General features: G+C 46.2%; 1 protein-coding gene across 2 annotated transcripts in view; it reads left to right on the plus strand.

Moving 5' to 3' along the window:
• The window catches only part of nlgn3a (neuroligin 3a), a 274546-nt gene that overhangs the window by 155987 nt on the left and 92247 nt on the right, over positions 1–26312 (plus strand). For both annotated transcript variants that reach the window (XM_080187521.1, XM_080187522.1), the window contains one exon: positions 1518–1667. In XM_080187521.1, coding sequence (XP_080043647.1) covers positions 1518–1667 — 150 coding nt within the window. The remainder of the gene's footprint in view (positions 1–1517; positions 1668–26312) is intronic.

Raw genomic sequence — 26312 nt, forward strand, 5'->3', positions numbered from 1 at the left:
ATTGTATCAATTTTCTGTTCTAACAGGAAGTTTTTTTTACTCTTTGCCTCTCCCCTATTCCCTTGCTCCACTGTTAAACATGTCAACAAATAGATCATTATTTGTGTCACAGGAAATATTTTTTCTTTTTCCCCCATTTAATTCTTGCTGGATACACTTCCATTACCCCAATAAACCTTTGGCACCTTGTCCAAATGATGCTTCTTCATGCTTAGCTAAGTCATTGGAAAACAATTCACCATGGGAGTATAAATGCATTTTGAGCTTTGGGTGCTGTTCGGGATCAGGGATTTTGGCTAGTTGAGGTGTCCCTGCTCGAAAAATCATATGGAATCAAAAAATTCTAATTTCTTGTCACAGAAGATTATTGATTTTCAACCAGAAAAACATTAAGTGTATTAAATCCTAGCAACTCACTAGTGGACAATGATCAACACATATCGAGAATAACATTTTATAAAACTGATAACTAGATCCTAGCCTGTAGTTAATTCCTGGGGATCAATTATTCTGTTTATAATGCCTTCAAACTCCTCAGTTAATTCCTGTCTAACACATTCCACAGGATCTTGACCTTTGTTTGTTCTCTATGCTGGAATTGTAAGTGAGTTGTTGATGAATTTTGGTACTTATTCCCTGAGCTGCAAAACAGAACCAATTCTGATTATAATTGACATTCAGCAAGTTACTGTAGCACAGCTTAGGCAGGTAGTTGATAAAGAAAGTGGTGACTGTATTCCTTATTGAAGCTTGAAATAATAGATATTGCCTGTGTCATCATTTTCAAAATGGGTTGTGGGTTGCAAGCTATGGAGCAAACCCCTTGCAACTGAAACCAAGGTATTTTAAACTTTTAGATCAATGTTTGGGGGTGGAGTGGTCATGCTATGCCTTATGAAATTCATGAACTTAGAAACATGACTAACAGACATGTTGCATCATTGTCTTCATCTGGTGCTAAATTATTAAATGAATTAGGGAACTGTTGGTGAGAATGATCTACTGTCAACATTTCATCTCTTTCCAGACTATGACTTTATGCTGTTTGACTTTTTTTAATGCTTTTTAAATGTTTGAAGCATAAAGAGTTCACGGCACCATCTTTGATTTTTCCATCTGCACTTAATTCCTGGTATCTGCAGTGCGTCTGTTGGCAGATTTTCTTGTGCCTTGCGATTGTCTGTGTTGTTGCCCGGTATTTATGTTGTGTTGATGTTCACCGTGGTGTTTTTATGTTTGGTGTTTACAGTATGTGCGTGCCCAGGTGTTTGTCATATGTTGATGCCCTAACATTTGTGCCCACTGACTGTGGTATGCTGATGCCTGGTAGTTGCAGAATTTTAATTGATATGATGATTGGAGTGTGTGCCTGGTAATTGATGCCTACTATTTGAAGTGTGTACATGACAGATGAATGAAATGTGTTTATGCCTGTTATTTGATCAGCGCTGCCCTTCACTGTGACTGCTGTCTGAGCAAAGTGTCATTTGGCTTCCCTCCTATTTCTTCTGTTACAGATATTCGTGATAGTGGGCCTAAGCCAGTCATGGTATACATTCATGGAGGGTCATACATGGAAGGGACTGGAAATATGATTGATGGCAGCGTATTGGCAAGCTATGGCAATGTTATTGTTATCACACTCAACTACCGTGTAGGTGTTCTGGGTAAGTGAAAGCTAACTTTACATCTTTTACTCTCCATTATTTAAATAGATAATGTAGCGATGTAAGTGATATGTCAACTGAAGTCTGTTGGCCTCCAACATAATGTCTAGCATGAGAAAATGAACCCCTTGCCCACTCAAGAATCATACTTCTGTCAAACTGGATGGTGAATTGCACTGAATCTGAATGTCTTACCTTTTAAAATTCAGCTTTAATACCAAGGTAACTGGGTGGTGTAGTTTGTTGCAATACTTTCCTCTCATCCTTAGGATCTGGGCTGGAATACAACTCAGATTTTGGAATGAAGATGTGAAATAATTTTGAGCAATCCCAATCCTGTTTTTCCAAATATCAGTGAAGAAAATGGGAAGGTGGTGAAGCATCCTCTATGTGCTGAATGAGGTAGTGTGTCAGGCTATTGTGCCTCGGCTTAGTCAAACTGACTGGGAACCTCGGAATTGGGAAGGGGGAATGGGGGAGCCAGCAATGAATCGGGCATTTTTTTGTATTGCGAGATTTGCTGTGGCTTTTTAACTCAGTTATGGTATTAACATACCATTTCCAGGTTCCTGACCAATTGAAGAGTACAGATATAATGGCAATCTGTCCTCTGGCAAAGGAACCATCTTTAGCTAAAAGGAAGCCAGTTGGGGTCAGCATGATCGACCTTGCACTGCTTACAATGCACATGAATGGAAATTAGTTGCTGGAAAGTACAATTTCTTCATGAGGACAAGAACGGTGAAGTATGCCTGACTTTCAGATGCCAAGTCCCACAATCTGACTTGCCTGCATTCTCCTGCACAGTATTCCTCAGATCAAGACACCTTGTATCACCATTCATCCCTCTCTTTCAAGGCATCTCCTTGTACCTCAACAGATAATGTTAATATCAACCTCATTTTATTGATTTTTCACACTGATGACTCACATTCACCCTCCACAATTGGTGCAATTCCCTCCTTTCCATACAATCTATTTCTCACACTCATAACTCTCTGCTCTCTGTCTTTGCAGAAGAGGTGGCACAATATGGTGGATTTGCCCTCCATTGATAGTCATTTTGATGGCCAATGACAATGGATACCCACCAACTCCACAGTAAAGGCGATCTTAAGTACATAAGAAATAGGAACAGTGCCTGCTGTGCCGTTCAATACATCTGTGGATGATCTTCAACTCCATTTCCCTATATCCCTTAATTTCCTGAGAGCCAAAAGTCAGCCAATCTCAGCCTTAACTATGTTTAGCTAAGAGGCTGCACAATTCAGCAATGATCAGTTATGATCGTCTGAGCTTCCTGAGACACTGAAGATCAGAAATGTTGAGAAAGCTGATCCTCTCTGCCTTGGCTCTGTGGGCCCGATTTTATCATTTTGATTCGAAGTGCTGAATCTGGGAGTATTTCACATACGACTTTTAGACCCATTCTAAGGTGCCCCCATACTCTGCCTGAAAAAAAAGCAACGATTCTGAAACGCACTGCACAAGCCTATGGGCAGGGCTTATCGCACCTGAAACACTGCTGCTCCCATCGGATCCTTCAGCTACATATGTGCAGTAAAAAAAATAGAAAAATGCTCCCCTGCCACATCCCACCCGTGTCCGATAATGCTTGCCCCTGACCCCCACAGACATTGCCCCACTCCCACAACATAACTCTCTGCCTTATCCCCCCATCCCCCACTACCTAGACCAATCGTGACCCCCTGCCCCCTTCCCTCCCCATCAATCGCGCGAAGGATGGCAGCTGTCACCCCCCTCCCCCTCCCCACCAATCACACACAGAGTGGCAGCGGACTCCCCCCCCTCCACACAAGAGACCTATCTAACCCGCCTCCCTCACCTCGCCACCAGAGAGCCATCTGACCCATCTCCCTCTCCCCATCACCAGAGAGTGATCTGACCCACCTCCCTTCCCCCCATCACCAGAGAGTGATCTGACCCACCTCCCTCCCCCCATCACCAGAGAGAGATCTGACCCATCTCCCTCTCCCCCATCACCAGAGAGTGATCTGACCCACCTCCCTCTCCCCCATCACCAGAGAGTGATCTGACCCACCTCCCTTCCCCCCATCACCAGAGAGTGATCTGACCCACCTCCCTCCCCCCATCACCAGAGAGTGATCTGACCCACCTCCCTCCCCCCATCACCAGAGAGTGATCTGACCCACCTCCCTCTCCCCCATCACCAGAGAGTGATCTGACCCACCTCCCTTCCCCCAATCACCAGAGAGTGATCTGACCCACCTCCCTCTCCCCCATCACCAGAGAGTGATCTGACCCACCTCCCTACCCCCATCACCAGAGAGTGATCTGACCCACCTCCCTCCCCCCATCACCAGAGAGAGATCTGACCCACCTCCCTTCCCCCCATCACCAGAGAGTGATCTGACCCATCTCCCTCTCCCCATCACCAGAGAGTGATCTGACCCATCTCCCTCTCCCCATCACCAGAGAGTGATCTGACCCACCTCCCTTCCCCCAATCACCAGAGAGTGATCTGACCCACCTCCCTTCCCCCCATCACCAGAGAGAGATCTGACCCATCTCCCTTCCCCGCATCACCAGAGAGAGATCTGACCCACCTCCCTTCCCCGCATCACCAGAGAGTGATCTGACACACCTCCCTCCCCCCATCACCAGAGAGTGATCTGACCCACCTCCCTTCCCCGCATCACCAGAGAGTGACCTGACCCACCTCCCTCCCCCCATCACCAGAGAGTGATCTGACCCACCTCCCTTCCCCCCATCACCAGAGAGTGATCTGACCCACCTCCCTACCCCCATCACCAGAGAGTGATCTGACCCACCTCCCTTCCCCGCATCACCAGAGAGAGATCTGACCCACCTCCCTTCCCCCATCACCAGAGAGTGATCTGACCCACCTCCCTCCCCCCATCACCAGAGAGAGATCTGACCCACCTCCCTCCCCCCATCACCAGAGAGAGATCTGACCCACCTCCCTCCCCCCATCACCAGAGAGTGATCTGACCCACCTCCCTACCCCCATCACCAGAGAGAAATCTGACCCACCTCCCTACCCCCATCACCAGAGAGTGATCTGACCCACCTCCCTTCCCCCATCACCAGAGAGTGATCTAACCCGCCTCCCTCACCTCGCCACCAGAGAGTGATCTGACCCATCTCCCTCTCCCCCATCACCAGAGAGAGATCTGACCCACCTCCCTACCCCCATCACCAGAGAGTGATCTGACCCACCTCCCTCTCCCCCATCACCAGAAGGTGATCTGACCCACCTCCCTCCCCCCATCACCAGAGAGTGATCTGACTCACCTCCCTTCCCCACATCACCAGAGAGTGATCTGACCCACCTCCCTACCCCCATCACCAGAGAGTGATCTGACCCATCTCCCTCTCCCCCATCACCAGAAGGTGATCTGACCCACCTCCCTCCCCCCATCACCAGAGAGTGATCTGACCCACCTCCCTACCCCCATCACCAGAGAGTGATCTGACCCACCTCCCTCCCCCCATCACCAGAGAGTGATCTGACCCACCTCCCTTCCCCCATCACCAGAGAGTGATCTGACCCACCTCCCTCTCCCCCATCACCAGAGAGAGATCTGACCCACCTCCCTTCCCCCATCACCAGAGAGAGATCTGACCCACCTCCCTTCCCCCATCACCAGAGAGTGATCTGACCCACCTCCCTCTCCCCCATCACCAGAGAGAGATCTGACCCACCTCCCTCTCCCCCATCACCAGAGAGTGACCTGACCCACCTCCCTACCCCCATCACCAGAGAGTGATCTAACCCGCCTCCCTCACCTCGCCACCACAGAGTGATCTGACCCATCTCCCTCTCCCCCATCACCAGAGAGAGATATGACCCACCTCCCTACCCCCATCACCAGAGAGTGATCTGACCCATCTCCCTCTCCCCCATCACCAGAAGGTGATCTGACCCACCTCCCTCCCCCCATCACCAGAGAGTGATCTGACTCACCTCCCTTCCCCACATCACCAGAGAGTGATCTGACCCACCTCCCTACCCCCATCACCAGAGAGTAATCTGACCCATCTCCCTCTCCCCCATCACCAGAAGGTGATCTGACCCACCTCCCTCCCCCCATCACCAGAGAGTGATCTGACCCATCTCCCTCTCCCCCATCACCAGAGAGAGATATGACCCACCTCCCTACCCCCATCACCAGAGAGTGATCTGACCCATCTCCCTCTCCCCCATCACCAGAAGGTGATCTGACCCACCTCCCTCCCCCCATCACCAGAGAGTGATCTGACTCACCTCCCTTCCCCACATCACCAGAGAGTGATCTGACCCACCTCCCTACCCCCATCACCAGAGAGTAATCTGACCCATCTCCCTCTCCCCCATCACCAGAAGGTGATCTGACCCACCTCCCTCCCCCCATCACCAGAGAGTGATCTGACCCACCTCCCTTCCCCCATCACCAGAGAGTGATCTGACCCACCTCCCTCTCCCCCATCACCAGAGAGAGATCTGACCCACCTCCCTTCCCCCATCACCAGAGAGAGATCTGACCCACCTCCCTACCCCCATCACCAGAGAGTGATCTGACCCACCTCCCTACCCCCATCACCAGAGAGTGATCTGACCCACCTCCCTCTCCCCCATCACCAGAGAGTGACCTGACCCACCTCCCTACCCCCATCACCAGAGAGTGATCTGACCCACCACACCACCCCCATCACCAGAGAGTGATCTGACCCACCTCCCTTCCCCACATCACCAGAGAGTGATCTGGCACACCTCCCTACCCCCATCACCAGAGAGTGATCTGACCCACCTCCCTTCCCCCATCACCAGAGAGTGATCTGACCCACCTCCCTCCCCCCATCACCAGAGAATGATCTGACCCACCTCCCTTCCCCCATCACCAGAGAGTGATCTAACCCACCTCCCTACCCCCATCACCAGAGAGAGATCTGACCCACCTCCCTACCCCCCATCACCAGAGAGTGATCTGACCCACCTCCCTACCCCCATCACCAGAGAGTGATCTAACCCACCTCCCTACCCCCATCACCAGAGAGTGATCTGACCCACCTCCCTCTCCCCCATCACCAGAGAGTGACCTGACCCACCTCCCTACCCCCATCACCAGAGAGTGATCTGACCCACCTCCCTACCCCCATCACCAGAGAGTGATCTGACCCACCTCCCTACCCCCCATCACCAGAGAGTGATCTAACCCACCTCCCTACCCCCATCACCAGAGAGTGATCTGACCCACCTCCCTCTCCCCCATCACCAGAGAGTGACCTGACCCACCTCCCTACCCCCATCACCAGAGAGTGATCTGACCCACCTCCCTACCCCCATCACCAGAGAGTGATCTGACCCACCTCCCTCTCACCCATCACCAGAGAGAGATCTGACCCACCTCCCTCTCCCCCATCACCAGAGAGAGATCTGACCCACCTCCCTTCCCCCATCACCAGAGAGTGATCTGACCCACCTCCCTACCCCCATCACCAGAGAGTGATCTGACCCACCTCCCTTCCCCCATCACCAGAGAGAGATCTGACCCACCTCCCTTCCCCCCATCACCAGAGAGTGATCTGACCCACCTCCCTTCCCCCATCACCAGAGAGAGATCTGACCCACCTCCCTACCCCCATCACCAGAGAGTGATCTGACCCACCTCCCTTCCCCCATCACCAGAGAGAGATCTGACCCACCTCCCTCTCCCCCATCACCAGAGAGTGACCTGACCCACCTCCCTACCCCCATCACCAGAGAGTGATCTGACCCACCTCCCTACCCCCATCACCAGAGAGTGATCTGACCCACCTCCCTACCCCCATCACCAGAGAGTGACCTGACCCACCTCCCTTCCCCCATCACCAGAGAGTGACCTGACCCACCTCCCTTCCCCCATCACCAGAGAGTGACCTGACCCACCTCCCTCCCCCCATCACCAGAGAGTGATCTGACACACCTCCCTTCCCCCATCACCAGAGAGTGATCTAACCCACCTCCCTCCCCCCATCACCAGAGAGTGATCTGACCCACCTCCCTACCCACATCACCAGAGAGAGATCTGGCACACCTCCCTTCCCCACATCACCAGAGAGTGATCTGACCCACCTCCCTTCCCCACATCACCAGAGAGTGATCTGACCCACCTCCCTCTCCCCCATCACCAGAGAGTGACCTGACCCACCTCCCTACCCCCATCACCAGAGAGTGATCTGACCCACCTCCCTACCCCCATCACCAGAGAGTGATCTGACCCACCTCCCTACCCTCATCACCAGAGAGTGACCTGACCCACCTCCCTTCCCCCATCACCAGAGAGTGACCTGACCCACCTCCCTTCCCCCATCACCAGAGAGTGACCTGACCCACCTCCCTCCCCCCATCACCAGAGAGTGATCTGACACACCTCCCTTCCCCCATCACCAGAGAGTGATCTAACCCACCTCCCTCCCCCCATCACCAGAGAGTGATCTGACCCACCTCCCTACCCACATCACCAGAGAGAGATCTGGCCCACCTCCCTTCCCCACATCACCAGAGAGTGATCTGACCCACCTCCCTTCCCCACATCACCAGAGAGTGATCTGACCCACCTCCCTCTCCCCCATCACCAGAGAGAGATCTGACACACCACCCCCTCTCCCACCAAAGAGCCACCTGACCTGTCTCCCTCACCTTGCCACCAGAGAGCCATCTGACCTGCCTCTCTCCTTTCCCCCATCGGAGAGCCATCTAACCCACCTCCCCCCCTCCCCTATACGAGAGCCATCTGACCAGACAGCCATCTGACCTGACTCATTCACCTTGCCACCAGAGAGCCATGTGACCCACCTCCTTCCCCCCCCGCCACCAGAGAGCAGCCTGACCTGCCTCCCTCCCCCTCACCAGAGAACGATCTGACCCATCTCCCTCCCCCTCACCAGAGAACGATCTGACCCATCTCCCTCCCCCTCACCAGAGAACGATCTGACCCATCTCCCTCCCCCTCACCAGAGAACGATCTGACCCATCTCCCTCCCCCTCACCAGAGAACGATCTGACCCATCTCCCTCCCCCTCACCAGAGAGCGATCTGACCCATCTCCCTCCCCCTCACCAGAGAACGATCTGACCCATCTCCCTCCCCCTCACCAGAGAGCGATCTGACCCATCTCCCTCCCCCTCACCAGAGAACGATCTGACCCATCTCCATCCCCCTCACCAGAGAACGATCTGACCCATCTCCCTCCCCCTCACCAGAGAGCGATCTGACCCATCTCCCTCCCCCTCACCAGAGGGCCGTCTGACCCACCTCCCTGCCCCTCACCAGAGAGCTATCTGACCCACCTCCCTCCCCACCCTCACCACCGACCTGAGTCAGAGAGCCACTGGAAGCTCTGAATGTACCTCCTCAGAAGCTGGAACTTCATGGACCATATCTGTTTCGTGTTGAATCTGGACGGGCAAACACAGTGGTAAATGGGGAAATGTTTGTAAATTTGGGCATCCAGCATATTATGCCAATTTAAATGCAAATAAATACATCTAAATTGCAGTCGTACTCGTTTGAGGTGCAGTCCCAATCACAGCCGTTTTAGGTGCTTGGGAAAGGGGGAGCGGGCGTGGAGGTGGTGGCCGATCACATTACTCACTTCACACCTGACTTTACCAATTTTCTGCACCCGAAAACAGGCGCAATTTGATGGTAAAATCGGACCCCGTGTTTGATATTATCTCGTTCAAGCTGCATCTCTATGTCCATCTGCTCTGTCTTGTGGAGTGATATATGCCTGAAGAGAAGGCAGCTGCTGCTGCTTTACTGATGGGCATTGCTGGTGCTGCTCCTCTTGTTTCTGATCAGAGGTCCAGAGTGGAGCTGCATAACTGGCCCTGAGCTACAATGTAGGCCAACAGCTGGGAAGTTGAAAACAAGGTGAATATAAGTCCAAGGTAAGTGAACTGACTTCCAGAATTTGGAAATCACCTGCCACGCTGTGAATTCTTCTCTCTGACCTCGTACTGTGAGGGCAACTCTTTTGTGTGGACAACCCAGCTGTTGCTTTCCAGCCTATCCAATTGATTAAAGAACGGCTGTCTGATGTGTTCTTGCTTTATTCACCAAAGAAAGTTCCACACAGTTCAACAAACCCATTCATTGCCTGTGCAAGCTGGAATCCTGTGTAAACTTCACAATTAATTCACTATAAAATATTGACTTTACAGACCTGACAGCTTGACAGATATTTCCCACTTGCCAGCTCCAGTTAAGCTCAAGAGTGGGGGAGATCCTACCACTTTGAGGCTTTAAACCCACCCACCTTACCCCTGTTCACATTTAACCGCCCTTGCCCCACCTTGTCAGCTAAAATTCTGCCCATTTTTTAGGGCCTACAATCAAATCCAATATGTTGGCTTTTTTTGTAACCGTATAATTTGATGAGCTAATATAATTGATACAGATTCATTATTTTAGATATCCTCTTGCACATAATGGTGCTACTGATTCCCATAAGCATTTATGCTCAGATCAGTACCTGTACTCTTCAATCTTCTTCTTGGGAAGTTCCTCAAGAAAGAAGACAACTTGCTTTCAATTTGGGTCAGTGGGTTCTGAGATGGCTGACGAGTCCAAATTGCAATCTGCAGACTCTGTCACATGCGGTGATGTTTGAAGGATCAGATAGATGAGTTGTTTGGAGAATTGACGGATACTCTGATGCTTTGACTTCACCTCTGTGTTCCCAATGAAGTCTCTCAATGTGCTTGGTGCCATCTCCATTTTGTTACTGATCAGAGGTCCAGAGTGGAGCTGCGTAACTGGCCTCAAGCTGCAATAAAGGTCAACAGCTGGGAAGTTGAAAACAAGTTGAGTATAAGTCCAAGGTAGGTGAACTGACTTCCCAAAATTGGAAATCACCTGCTACACTCTGAATTATGTCTCTCTGACCCAGTGCTGTGAGGGCAACCGTTTTGTGTACACAACCCAGCAGTTGCTTTCTAGTTTTTCGAGCACAGGCCACAGACTCCTATAAGTCGGTGAAGACATTTGACCTCTTCAAGGATGTTTGAGTTCATCCCTGAAGTTACTGTTGTCTCCTGGGAGTCTTGAGCTGCAAGCAAGATCTGAGTAGAGCTATTCTTTTAGGAAACTGGTAACAGGCACTCGAACAACATGACCTGCCCAGCAGAGTTGGCTTTGAGTGCTGAGCATTTTCCTAGTTGTTGGGCACATTGGCTTGGGAGAGGATACTATGATTGGACCGTCTTTCCTGCCACTGGATTTGGGAGGTCTTGTGAAGGCATCACTGGCAATACTTCTCCAGTACTTGAGGTTCTTGCTGTAAGTTGTCCAAGCATCTGAAGCATATAGAGGTGCAGGTATACTGCCCAGTAAACTATGATCTTAATCTCAAGTTTGAGATCCTGTTACTTAAATACTCTTTTTCTCAGTCGGCCAAAGACTGAACAGGCACATTAGAGGCAACAATGAACTTCATGGTCTATACCTGCCTTTATCAGGAGGAAGCTCCAAAGTTATGGAAAATGGTCCATTTCCCAAAATACAACAATACAATAGCAGATTTCAGACTTGTGAACCTCCTTGTAATCAGAGCTAGATTTGTGACTTTTGAACTACTTTCCTTCTCCAGGCTTTTCAAAGATGTGGTGAGAAACACTGAATAAGATGTGACCAGATACAAATTGTGAGGCTTATTTCACAGGACAAGTGAACATAATCAAGCAACTGGTCAAAGCAAATATTATTTATTTAGCTCAATTTGTCCATCCAAGCATAGAAAATAAAAGCAAACTTCTATGGTCTAACCTAGATAATATTAAGATGACCTTGCTTTCAGAGCAAGCAACCCATTGCATACCATAGCTTCTAACTCTGAGTTTCATGCTTACACCACAAGGTCTCTTGGTTCAAATGCAATTGCCAATGGGCAAATTATATTTCATCTATCCTACCAGGGGGTTAATACATAGGCAATTGTCCTAAATCCCAATGTGCATAGCAGGGTTGCCAGCAAGCAAGTAAAGTAATGGTAAAATCTTGAACTGTTCCATTTTGAGTACCTAACTGATTCACAAAGAACTCTGTGTCTGGGTTATGCCCTCCTGACAGGCAGATTTAAAAGCTGGGAACGTGTAAAATTCAAAGGACGTGGTTCCCACCAGCTACTCACCCATCTTGGCTCCATCATAACTAATCAGGACACAGGGAACCACTGGGTTACATGCCTGCTCAAAGGTCTACCAGGGCCACTGAAGGATATATTTTGCCCATGACAGGAAGACACCTTGCCAGTCACTGAGCCCAACAGCTTTAGTGACATAGGCCTGTAGTGTCAGTTAAAGGGGCAGAAAGATTTGCTTTTCCAGATGCCAGGCCCATTGGAGGCATCCCCCTTTAACTTCTGCCTCCCAAACCCTAGACTCTCAAACCCAGAAATCTCCCCCAGCCTTACCTGGTCTCCATGATCTACTGGAACTGCCTGATTCTAGATTCAGAAATGATAACAATTGGCCTATGACAAAGATAGATACCAACTCCACTGGATTATTTAGATCAGTAGGATTGAGATGACTGTCGCTTGGAGAGCTGCATTAAAAATAGCAGATTTATAGGGTGAGATTTTACGGCTTCGCTCGCCCCAAAACTGGAAAATCTTGCCCGAGGTCAATGGACCTTTCTGTGGCCTGCCCTTGCCCGCTCTGGTTCTCATAGCAAATGGGATGATAGCATTTGCCCCTTTGTGTTTATGAACCATTTTTCTATGTTATGCATGTAATTGAGGAGGAGATGTCAGGGGTACAGAGGAGATGTCAGGGGTAAGTTTTTCACTCAGAGAGTGGGGGGGTGAGTGGAATCGGCTACCATCGGTGGTGGTGGAGGCAAATTCGATAGGGTCTTTTAAGAGACTTCTGGATGAGTACATGGGACTTTATAGAGTTGAGGGTTATAGGTAAGCCTAGTAGGTAGGGATATGATTGGCACAACTTGTGGGCCAAAGGGCTTGTTTGTGCTGTAGTTTTTCTATGTTCTATGTTCTAATTGATAAGACAGAGATATAACTATCAGCATGTATTGCACTGCAGTTGACTATGTCAAAAACCAATCATCTGTTTTATTAAACAAAAAACAAAACGTGAACCAAACGGTGGCATTGGAGAAAAGTGGCCAATGCTGTGGTAGTTGAAGTGGATTTTGAACTGCTCCAGTTAAATCAGAATGCAAACTTGTCTGAAAATAGGTTTTCAAGGTGTTGCTGGGACGTTGCAAGGTCTCACAAAAATACAAAGCATGCTGAATCTTGGATAATATCATCGCTGACAGGAATATAGTTACTACATGGACAAATTCAGACATTCTTGGCAGTGAGATTTATACATCTGTGCTAAATTACACTAGTGAAATTAATGAGTCATATGTAGCAGCTATGTCAGCAGGCAGCCTGCATCAAGACACATTTGAAAAATTAAAACTTCAAACAGGTGCACAGGCTTCAGCTGGGACCCATTGACTAGATTAATGCAGACAGATAGCTCCAGAGAGGAAGTGAGCAAGTCATTCATGCAACACAGAACCTAGTGTAGGTTGCCATTCAAAGCATTACAAAAACAGCAAGGCCTTGCCAGAAGATCTGCATTGAAATAAATCTTTAGCTGCTCTTGACTACCACGATGTGGGTAAGAGTTGAGATTCAGTTAAACTTTCCTCGAGCCACCTGATAATCCGTATCTCTGTCACAGGAGGATTGGAGAAATCTGGTGATCTCAAGGATATTCTAGTGGAAACAAAAAAATTGCTTCATTTCACCCATGTAGTGTTAGAGATGGCTAATAATTTGACTCTACACTGAGTTGGAATTGCTAATTCCATGTTGGAAAATCATAATTATTATGGCATCCATCATGTTTGCACCGGCTCACTGAATGAGCATTTCACTTAATACCATTCCACTGCCTTCTCCCTGTAATCAGACACCAGTCTGATTCCCTTTTGAATGCTTCAGTTGAACCTGTCTTCTCCACACTCTCAAGCAGTACATTTCAAATCTTAACTACTCATTGCATAAAAAGCTTCTCATACCACTCTTGCTCCTTTTACTAATTACATTAAATCGGTGCCCTCTCATTCACGATCATTTCATGACTGGAAACAGCTTCTCACTATGTACCCTGTCCAGACCCCTCATGATTTTGAATATCGCTATCAAATTTCCTCTCAGCCTTCTTTTTACAAAGGATAACAGCCCTAACTTCTCCAATCTACCTTCATAACTGAAGTTCCTCATTCCTGAAACCAATCTTGTGAATCTTTCCTGCACTGTCTCTAATGTCTACCCTTTCTTCTTAAAGTCTGCTGCTCAAGACTGGACATAATAGTCCAGCTGAGGCCGAACTATTGACTGACACAAATGCAATATAACCTCCTTGTTCTCGTACTTTATGTATCTACTAATAAAGCCAGGATTCTGTATGCTTTATCAACCCCTCTCTCAATCTGTCCTGCCATCTTCAATGATTTATGCACATGTATACCCAGGCCCCTCTATTCCCATGCCCCCATTAGAGTTGTACCCTTCACTTTATATTGTGTCTCCACAGTCTTCTTACCAAAATGAATCAGCTCAAATTTCCCCACAATGAACTTCATCTGCCATTTGTCTGCTGAATCCACCAACTTGTCCATACCCCTTTTGAAGTTCTGTCCTATCCTGCTGTCATTTCACAGCATTTCCAGGTTTTATATCAACCACCAATTCTGAAATGATGTCTTGTACACCAAGGGCCTAGGTCTCAGTGTCCCAGTAGACTCTGACCTGAATTGCAAAGCTCATTGGCTTCATTCTTGGTTTAAAGGAAATTTTTGTGTTCAATATTTTAAACAAAAAAGAGCTGCTCTGTGTTTTCAGAACATGTTTTGTGTTCCATTTATTTAACTTTTATTTTCTCTAACATCTTTGACTATTCATTCCATTTAATTTGAATTTGGGGCCCCATAAAAATTGGATTTGGAAATAAAAATAAAGATAAAGGCTTCATTCCAGGCTGCTTTGCGTTTTAGACAATATTGGGATGAAGCTTTTATCATGCAATGTGATGGTCATAAGTCTTCAGAAGGAGGAGCGAAAGATGAACAATGACCCAATCCCATTTCATTTTCTGCCCATCAATAACACATGTTCAGAGCCAAAGCTATTTGCCATTAATTATCAAACTAGGTCCATGTGCCAATTCATTCCTTTGCTGCCACAGACCTGGTCTTATCCTAATTTATTCCCTGTCATCAGCAGCACTGCTTATTCTCACCTCCATAAGATTTTTACCCCATACACGTGTTCACCTTGGGACTGGAGCCTGTGGTAAAATGAGAGAGATGAGGGAGAGAGATGAGGGACTACAATGCAGCCAGATTTTAAACATTTTAAAATCAAAGCAGTTTTTCTGTCTAAATGGAAAGGCACACATCTGTGTGCATAGCTATGTGGGTACATGCAAGAAAAGGGCATGGGATGAAGCGTGTATATTTTATTAATGGATTTGGGTGAATTTGAAGATAAATAAGGACTAAATAGAAGATTTGACAGGGAATAAATTAGGAGAAGACCGGATCTGTGGCAGCGAAGGAATGAATTGGCACATGGACCTAGCTTTGGCTCTGAACATGTGTTATTGATGGGCAGAAAATGGAATGGGATTGGGTCATGGTTCACTCCTCTTTCTCAAGCCTTATGACCATCACATTGCATGAGAAAATCTTCATCCCAATATTGTCTAGAACACAAAGCAGCCTGGAATGAAGCCTCGATCTTTGACATTTTTATTTACAAATCCAATCTTTATGGGGCTCCAAATTCAAATTAAATGGAATGAATAGTCGAAGATTTTAGAGAAAACAGAAGTTAAGTAAATGGAACACAAAACATGTTCTGAAAACACAGAGCAGCTCTTTTTTGTTTAAAATAGTGAACACAAAAGTTTCCTTTAAACCAACAATGAAACTAATATGATTTCTTGTGCTGGACCAAGAATGGGGTGGAATTAGGTAAGGGGGAGTTATTGTTGTACATTAAGAGGATTAATAGCCTTTCTTTGGTGTTTCTGTGTAAGCACTAATGAGCGGAAATGGTAGCACAAATCTTCTTGGACAAATGAGTATCAGTCCAGTGCATCTGGCAATTGGAGGAGAATGTTAAGGACAAAATACACTGTTCACTATTCATTTCCAGAGAGGAAGCAAAGGCTTGTTTACCCACACAGAGATTTGAATAGTCATAGCCTGCTTTACTGACCTGGAGAGCCTTGAGCTAATCCCATTATCATAGAAAGATAGCTCTGACACAGAGTACATCAATGTAAGAAAGTTGCAAATGCTGAGAATCTGTGAGAAAAATGCTAGTGTTATGGTTCAGGTCAGAAACTCCAAAGTGTTTTATGAAGCCCACCCGCCTAGATCATAAGTTTTGCACATTGAATTTAGCTAGGATGAGCATGATATGTTTCACTTCAGATACGATTCAAATGACCCACTGGGGAGCTTTTATCAAAAAAATTATTTAAGAATATAGTTTCCGTGTATAGTAAGAAAATTAGCAATATATTTTATCAATTACGGACAAAAATAAAACAATCATGTGTAGTCCTTGATAAATATACCTAAAATGTTCCAATCAAACGAAAACTTCCTTTCCACAGGTTTAACACAACAAAGACCAATGCTCACGTCAAACTGGAATTGAGTTCTTTGGTTAGAGAATTGAAAATCCTGACTTCTCAGCTTTGTAACTGTTAATAGCCCTCTGGATACCCTCATATCAGTTTAAAGTCAGAACAATTTTCTAGAATACCAGGGAGAGATTGGTCAAGCCACCAACAGCAGATGTTCTACTCTCGGAAGGCAAGACGCCTTGCTTTCAGGGAACCAATAGAATTTCCAAAACTAAGGATGGAAAACACTTCTTTTCAGCTTGATGTCCCTTCTAACGTTAAAAACTGCAGCCAGCCAAAACAGAGAATAAAACCTTAAATTCATTAGGAAGAAAAAAAAAACTATCCAAAGCACATGACCTTCCTCCTAACACTGTCAGGTCATAAAAGATCCCAGAATAAAAATAAACAGCCCCATTTAAATCACTGAAGGAGCAATAAAGAAACATCTAGCAGATGGTCCAGCAGCAATGAAACCACAACAGCTTATAGCTGCAGAGAACATGATTTAAAAAAAATTCTTAAAGGTACAGAAATGTCACGCTAGAAATCTGTCCATCCCCAAGCAAAGCTTCACTTCCATCAATGTGTAGTATAGAAGGTTAAACTACTTCTCCTTGAGACTTGAATTTTAACTGAGACCCTGGGTAACAATGTGCATGAGAAGATTGGTTACATTTCCATATTCTTAGTGATGGCTGAGAGGGTGGGTGACAGTGTATTGCATAAATACTACCCAGTTCTTTGTCAATCAACAGTCTGCACATCAATTTCGGGATTAAATCACATCATCAACAGACTGCGAAAGTACAATAGCTTACAATCATGATGTGATTCCTGCGACTTGGAAAGGAACTTGGGGGTGATGACATCCCTATGTGCTTCTTACCTTGTCCTTCTAGGTGCTATAAGGTTTTGGGAACTGATTGAGAAGTTTAAAACACATGGAATTTAGAGAAACTTGGTGAGATGGATCCAAAACTGGCTTAGTAATGGGAGTAAGAAGTCTCACAACACCTGGTTAAAGTCTAATACATTTATTTGGTAGCACAAGCCACTAACTTTCAGAATGCTGCCCCTTCATCAGGTGAGTGGGAGTTGTGTTCATAAACAGGGCATATAAAGACACAAACACAATTTACAAAATAATAGGAATACTTCAGCAGTCATGGGTATTCAGCCTCTGATCTTCAGGTAAGCATTCTCCAAGGCAGCCTTCATGACACAAGACAACGCAGAATCACTGAGGAGAGACTGACGGCCAGGTTCCGCACACATGAGGACAGCCTCAACCGGGATCTTGGGTTCATGTCACACTATCTGTAACCCCCATGACTCGCCTGGGCTTGCAAAATCTCACTAACTGTGCTGTCTGGAGACAATACGCATTTCTTTAAGCTGTGCTTAACCCTCTCTCCACTCACATTGTCTGTACCTTTAAGACTTGATTACCTGTAAAGACTCGCATTCCAACCATTAATTTGTAAATTGAGTTTGTGTCTTTATATGCCCTGTTTGTGAACACAACTCCCACTCACCTGATGAAGGGGCAGCACTCTGAAAGCTTGTGGCTTGTGCTACCAAATAAACCGGTTGGACTTTAACCTGGTGTTGTGAGAATTCTTACTGTGCCTACCCCAGTCCAATGCCGGCATCTCATCATCATTAGTAACAGGACATAAGTAGTGGTAGAAGGCAATTTGAGGGACCAGAAGCCTGTGTCCAATGGTGTACCACAAGGATCAGTGCTGGGTCCTTTCTTGTTTGTTGAATACTGAAATGATATAGATGAGAACATGGGGGGAATGACAAGTAAGTTTGCAGATGACGTTAAGATTGGCAGGGTGGTTAATAATGAAAAAGAAGGTTGTAGGTTACAGGAAGATATAGATGGGTTGGTCACATGAACAACAGAGGCAGATGGTATTTAACCCTGATTAGTGCGAGGTGATGCTCTTTGAAAGAAGTAACAGGACAGGCATATATTTAATGAGTGGCAGGACACAGGAAGCTCAGAGGAACAGATTGATCTTGGAATATTTATTCACAGGTCCTGAAAGTGACAGAGAGATGAATACAGTAGTTAAAAAGGCATATGGAACATTTGCCTTTATCACTCATGGCATGGATTTTAAGCGCAGGGAGGTTATATTGGAGCTGTATAGAACATTGGTTAGGCAGTGTGCAATCCTGGTTGTCTCACTTTAGGAAGAATGTGATTGCACTAGTAAGGGTACAGAGAAGATAGACCAGGATGTTGCCTGTAATGGACCATTTGAGCTACAAAGAGAGGCTGGATAGGCTTGGATTGTTTTCTTTGGAGCAGAGAAGGCTGAGGGAGGACATGATTGAAGTATATAATATTATGAAAGGTTTAGACAGGGTGAACAGAAAGCAGCTGTTCCCTTGGTTAATGGGTTAATCAAGAGGGGTATAGTTTTAGGGTGAGGGGCAAGAGATTCAGAGAGGATTTGAGCAAAAAAAAACACACCAAGGGTGGTGAGAATCTAGACTACTACCTGGGAAGGTAGTGGAGACTAGAAACCCTAAAACCTTTTCAAGGTATTTGGTTGAGCCCTTGAAATGTCGTACCATTCAAGGATGTGGCACAAGCCCTGGGAACTTTAGTGGTAGTTATTGTTGGTACAGACTCAATGGGCCGATGGGCCTTTTCTGTTCCATACAACTCTATGATTATAATATATATACTGTAAACATAAATGTAGCAACGATCAAGCTAGAAGCTTTCTCAATACTTGCTCCTGCACACAATTCTGTCCAACATTACACTTGGTACAGGTCCTGTGTTCTCACACATCACTATCTGGGTGGTACTGCACTCAGTCCCATCTTAACCCTTCATGTTCAAGACTCTTATACTACACCACTTCCTAAATTTATCCAATGTTATCCCAGTTTATCCCATGTATTTACATCATAACCTCTGCGCCATCCCACCCTCAAATCTCTTCTGTTCATAGATTAGAACTCTTTCATACCTTGTTCTCACTATTGTTAGAGGAGCAGTTGGTTCTGTCACTTCAGGTAAGCGTTGCTGAATTATAGGTTGTTCTGGTATCTGGATGTCTGCCTCAATTTCTCTTCACTGTACAATGAGAGTGACCCATTGAGGGATAAGGAATAAACTCCCTCTTGTTCTCATGGCCATACCTTCTGGGGTGCTGACCAGGTATGACCAGGGTCAGTTATCATCTTTCCAGATGATGGCACCCTCTCTTTTCTCTTTCTCCCTCTATCTCTCGGTCTTTAAACTAAACCATGTTATTCTTTTTGTCATCGTGGCAAATGTTGTAAGGGGAAGCCTGTTTCTGCCTGCAAGACTGCTGTCTATTGTGAATATTTTGATAATCCTTTGTTACCAACCCTGGTCTTAGTTTCTTTGGTAGGATTGGGAATTTTGTGCAGTGTTTGGGCTGCATTGTAATGTGGTGGATCTGTAGGTTAACAATGCTGCATGTAAGTCATTATTCTTATTTGGAGGGTTTTTATAGTGTGGACTCCTCTTTCAATCTCCCCATTTGGCTGTGGGTATTCTGGGGAGATGGTATTGTGGTGGAAACCAGGTATGATGATGTATTGGGCAAAATACTCATTTGAGAATTGTAGACCTTTATTAAGATGCCATGGCTTGTGAACATCTTTTTCAGGGATTTAACTACTGCATCTTTGGATATATAGTTGCTTCACTTCAATCCATCTGGAAAAATAATCCGCCACAATAATGAACAATTTACAATACACAGTCTCACTCATGGCCTGGTAGGGAACTATGTGGGGATAAGAGGTTCCCTTTGGTCTTGTTGTGCAGTTCACTATAAATAGATATAATGAAAGTCCAAGTTAGGGGAAGCCTCAATAGTTGTTTCTACACACTGCTCTGTCCCAACATGATACTGACCCTTCTATGGGGGCCCTATGTTCTCTTACATCTTTTACTGTCCCAAATTAACCCTTTATTTGCCAGTTAACCCTTTATTTACACTCAGCAGAGATCACAGGTTCATTGGTGCTGTTAAAGCAGCCTTGACAAGTTGTTACAATTCATCTTGAAGATGTCACACCCCACTACCTCGCTATGTGGTGATGGAAGGAGTGCATGTTTAATGTGGATGGGTGGCATTCAATTTTTTTGCTTTGTCCTGGATAGGGTCAACTTTCTCAAGTGTTGTTGGAGCTGCACTCATCAAAGCAAGTGGAGAGTATTCCATCACACTCCTGCCTTATACATTGTAGATGGTGGTTTTGGGGAGTCAGGTAGTGAGTCAACTTCCTGAAGAATTCCTAGCTTCTGACCTGTTCTTTTGTCAGAGTAGTTAGATGGCTCACCCAGTTCAGTTTTGATCAAAACTGATCCCCAGGATGTTGATAGTGGGGGATTTACCAATAGTAATGCAATTCAATATCAAGCAGAGGTGATTAAACTCTCTTTTGATGGAGATAGTTATTGCCTGATACTTGAATGGCATGCATGTTACTTGCCATATATCAACCCAAGCCTGACTGCTGTTCAGGTCTTGCTGCTGTGGGAAAAGATTGCCTCAGTATTTGAGTAGTTGTGCAGATGAATAACTTTTTTGTTTCGGTCTTCACGGAGGAGGACGTGAATAATTTGCCGGGTGTTAGCGATGGAAAGATGGTAGGACAGGAGGGTCTCAATGACATTATTGTTACTAGAGAGGCGGCGCTCGACAGACTGGAGGGACTGATTGTGGACAAGTCCCCAGGACCGGATGGAATGCATCCAAGGGTTCTGAAAGAAATGGCGGAGGTGATAGTGGATGCCTTGGTGGTTATTTTCCAGACGTCGCTGGATTCCGGGGAAGTGTCGGAAGATTGGAAAACGGCTAATGTTACGCCGTTGTTTAAGAAGGGTGGCAGGCAAAAGGCAGGGAATTACAGGCCGGTTAGTTTAACGTCTGTTGTAGGTAAAATGTTAGAATCCGTCATCAAGGAGGAAATAGCGAGGCATCTTGAAGGGAATTGCTTGATAGAGCAGACGCAGCACGGTTTTGTTAAGGGGAAGTCGTGTCTGACAAATTTATTGGAGTTCTATGAGGATGTATCTAGGGCGGTGGATAGAGGAGAGCCGGTGGATGTGGTCTTTCTTGATTTTCAGAAGGCGTTTGACAAGGTACCTCACAACAGGTTATTGCAGAAGGTAAGGGGGCATGGAGTTGGGGGTAGGGTGTTAGCGTGGATAGAGGATTGGCTGTCAAATAGGAGGCAGAGAGTGGGGGTCAATGGGTGCTATTTGGATTGGCGGTTGGTGACTAGTGGAGTGCCCCAGGGGTCGGTGCTGGGGCCTCAGCTATTTACCATTTATATAGATGATCTGGAGGAGGGAACCGAGTGCAGGGTGTCGAAATTTGCTGATGACACCAAGATTGGTGGAATGGCAAATTGCGCGGAGGGTGTGGAGAGTCTGCAGAAGGATCTAGATAGGCTGGGCGAATGGGCCAGGAACTGGCAAATGGAATTTAATGTTGGCAAGTGCGAGGTGGTCCACTTTGGTAGGAAGAATGGTAGGAAGGACTATTACTTACGTGGCGAAAAACTGCAGCAGGCGACGGTGCAGAGGGACCTCGGGGTCCTTGTGCATGAGTCGCAAAAACCCAGCCTGCAGGTGCAGCAGGTGGTCAGGAAGGCTAATGGGATGCTGGCCTTCATAGCGAGGGGGATTGAATATAAAAGTAGGGAGGTCTTGCTGCAGCTGTATAGGGCACTGGTGAGGCCGCAGCTGGAGTACGGTGTGCAGTTTTGGTCGCCGCACTTACGCAAGGATATTTTGGCCTTGGAGGGAGTGCAGAGGAGGTTTACTAGGCTGATGCCGGAGTTGAGGGGGTTGAGCTATGAGGAGAGGCTGAATAAACTAGGCTTGTACTCGTTAGAGTTTAGAAGAATGAGGGGAGATCTCATTGAGACGTATAAGATGATGAATGGGATGGATAGGATAGAGGTGGAGAGGCTCTTCCCGCTCAGAAAGGACAGTAGGACTGGGGGCCCAGCCTCAAGATAAAGGGGGAGGCGGTTTAGAACGGAGTTGAGGAGGAACTTCTTCACTCAAAGGGTGGTGAATCTCTGGAATTCTCTGCCTGTTGAAGTGGTGGAGGCTGCCTCGCTAAATATTTTTAAGACGCGGGTTGATAGGTTTTTGATAAGAGAGGGGATTAAGGGTTATGGGGAGAGGGCGGGAAAGTGGAACTGAGCCACGACAGATCAGCCATGATCTTATTGAATGGCGGGGCAGGCTTGAAGGGCTAGATGGCCTACTCCTGCTCCTATTTCTTATGTTCTTATGTTCTTATGTATTATGTTATAGTCTACTATTATATTCAGATATAATATTAGTATTCCTGTATCGTTGATGTTCCTATTTTGCTCTGTTGGTCTTGCTTCATAGACTGCACTATTACACCATGAGACTAATCTTCAACTAATGGACCTAGAATTCTATCGATGTGATTTACATCACTTGCACCTTTAAAAAGGAAGCCTTGTATCTGCCACTGCCTTTTCAGAGAGATTTCCTGGCTGCAGATATATGCAGAATTGTTAGTGTAAAAATGGTGCTTGGAACTGAACTAGCAGGAAGGTTGTGCAGCCTTTTAAGTCCATTGTTCACCCTGAAGCACAACTGTGGAGCTAAGAAGATGAGGCAAGAACACTGGTTCTTTAATTTTTCTCTTAAATTACTTCGTTGCATGTCTTAAAATATTTTTTATTATATAATTGTAAATTTTGAAAAACCATCTGTCCCCAAAGGGCAAGATGTGGATATGCCGGCGTTGGACTGGGGTAAACATAGTAAAAAGTCTGACAACACCAGGTTTAAGTCCAACCGATTTATTTGATAGTAAACTCATTAGCTTTCGAGGGGTTTCCCTCTTCTTCAGGTGAATGGAGAGTTCTGGCCGCAGACAGAGCATATAAAGCACAGACAGTTTACAGATTACTGATTAGAATGCGAATCTTTACACCTAACCTGCTGTTCAAGTCCTAAAGTGGCCGACAATTTGAGTGGAAGGAGCACTGATCACAGGTTAAAGAGATGTGTATTGTCTCCAGACAGTACAGTAAGTGAGGTTTTGCAAACCCAGGCAAGTCACGGGGTTACAGATAGTGCGACATGAACCCAAGATCCCTGTTGAGATCGTCCTCATGTGTGCGGAACTTGGCTATCAGTCTCTGCTCAGTGACTCTGCGCTGTCGTGTGTCGTGAAGGCCACCTTGGAGAATGCTTACCCGAAGGTCAGAGGCTGAATGCCCGTGACCACTGAAGTGTTCGCCAACAGGAAGGGAACAGTCTTGCCTGGTGATTGTCGAGCGATGTTCATTTATCCGTTGTCGTAGCGTCTGCATGGTCTCCCCAATGTACCATGGTTCGGGACATCCTTTCTTGCAACGTATCAGGTAGACAATGTTGGCCGAGTTGCAAGAGTATTTACCGTGTACCTGGTGGATGGTATTCTCACGTGTGATGATGGTATCCATGTCGATGATCCGTCATGTCTTGGCAGGGTTGTGTGGTATTGTGGTCACTGTTCTCCTGAAGGCTGGGTAGTTTGCTGCGAACAATGGTCTGTTTGAGGTTGCGTGGTTGTCTGAAGGCAAGAAGTGGGGGTGTGGGGCAAGATGTTCGTCTTCAACAATGATATGTTGAAGACTCTGGAGAAGATGAAGATGCGTTCCCTTCCTGTTGGCGAGCACTTCAGTGGTCACGGGCATTCAGCCTCTGACCTTCGGGTAAGCATTCTCCAAGGTGGCCTTCATGACACACGACAGCACAGAGTCACTGAGCAGAGACTGATAACCAAGTTCCGCGCACATGAGGACGATCTCAACAGGGATCTTGGGTTCATGTCGCACTATCTGTAACCCCGTGACTTGCCTGGGTTTGCAAAACCTCACTTACTGTACTGTCTGGGGACAATACACATCTCTTTAACCTGTGATCAGTGCTCCTTCCACTCACATTGTCGGCCACTTTAAGACTTGAACAGCAGGTTAGGTGTAAAGATTTGCATTCTAATCAGTAATCTGTAAACTGTCTGTGCTTTATATGCTCTGTCTGAGGCCAGAACTCTCCATTCACCTGAAGAAGAGGGAAATCCCTCGAAAGCTAGTGAGTTTACTATCAAATAAATTGGTTGGACTTAAACCTGGTGTTGTCCCAAAGGGCAAGGCAGAACATAGCACCAAGACAGAAGTGATATAAATGCACTCCTTCAAGTGGTTAAAGGCAAAATGAACAGAATATATTTTGAGGTTGCCACCAAGTTCATTCTCCTCCCCAACTCTCACCACTTTCGCCTCTTCACTAATGATTCATGGTGTGGTCCTGGAAAACATGCCTCCAATAATACAAACATTCCAGTATAATTTGTGTCATGCTGTTGTATGCTTGCATGACTGCGAGTGAGTGGGTGAGGTGGCGGTGGGTGGCTGGTGAGTTAGAGATGGGAAACAAAAGAAATTGTCTTGAGTTTGAGATTGTCTCGCTTTTCTGGATTTCTCCTTTGTGCATCATAATCTTTTTGAATGAATGGAAAGGCAAATTAATAGGATGTAGAGGTTGGAGAAACAAATCAGAATTTGGGAAAATTCTCATTGACACAGCAGAGCAGTTTGTGTTGGACTGAGAAGCAAAGAAATGAGAAAGATGAGCAACCAAGTCACTAACTGGGAAGGATCCACATTCTAAACCATTAGCTGAGCTGGATCCATTGAATTAGGAGTATATTTGTTTATAATTTCATGTGAGAAAATACAATTCACATCAGAATGTAGGTGAGAATGAGGCAATAATAATGCAGCATTTGTGCAGGCTTCAGTAATTCCAACAAAATAAATTACACTGTTAGCGGTGGATCGATACATTGGCTGTTGGTTACCCTGCTTCTGATTTGTCACTGACAGCATGACAGACACACCGGACTGTAATTGGCATGACAGATGTCACCAAGCCAGCAATTACAGGAAAAGCTGAGCTTTAAAATGATAATGTATTCAATAGACTAGGTGCAGAGAAACCTTTCCCTGCTGAGAGAATCTAGAGCTGGCATCATCTTAAAAATGGAGCTAGGTCATTTAGGAATGAAATCAGGAAGCAATGTTTCATTAAGTGCGATGGAAATCTGGAACTGTCCATCCTAAGATTTTGCAGAGGCTTGGCCAATTGAACTGTCATGACTAACTGTTTGTTAGGTAACACTATCAAAGGATATAGAACAAAGGTGAATGGATGGAATTAAGGTCATTCAATGGTAGGATTAATCGCCTACTCCTGTTTCCATGTCCCTGTGTCCAGGAGATGACAAAGCATTAAAGACAAATGGTACAGCAAAGTCAAGAGCCCCAATACATAGGAGAGTGCAGGAGAGGTCAGAAACAACCAAAGAGTGTGGCAAGGATGGAGATGTGGAGGTTCTGTCTCCCACGTAACAACCAAAGTGACAGCTTGGCCAGCCAACTATCAGGAGTTTGCAACCAGGGATATTAAGGAAGATTTATGGCAATCGAGAGAGAGAACATTGTCAGTTGTGGCAGAGACAGGAGAAAGTGGGCAATCAGGGCTGGGAGGAACCAAGGCCGTTTTATCTTGGGGAAGTATTCAACCATCTGGAGGGACAGACTGAAAACCTCCTTGCGAGGCCTGTGTGCAACACTCCTGTTCCTGCTCTTGACCCACTAACTGTCCGCAGAAAGTCAAAACTTGTGTGGACACTTTCATGGCCAGTGAAATAACTTTCAGGGCAGTTCATTGTGGCGTAAAGTTACAAAGATTTTATCACCAATGATAAATAGATACATACAAGCAACAGTCTGACAGAACTGAAAACACGACTGTTCTCCACTCCTTCAGGGCTCCAACTAAGAATTCGCCCTGACCCAGCACTCTTGCACCTGGTTGGCTTGGCATCTCATGCTGCCACACCATTG

The sequence above is a fragment of the Carcharhinus amblyrhynchos genome, chromosome 4 (assembly GCF_965287045.1).
Source record: "Carcharhinus amblyrhynchos chromosome 4, sCarAmb.v2.hapA, whole genome shotgun sequence".
In the NCBI taxonomy this organism is placed as follows: domain Eukaryota; kingdom Metazoa; phylum Chordata; class Chondrichthyes; order Carcharhiniformes; family Carcharhinidae; genus Carcharhinus; species Carcharhinus amblyrhynchos.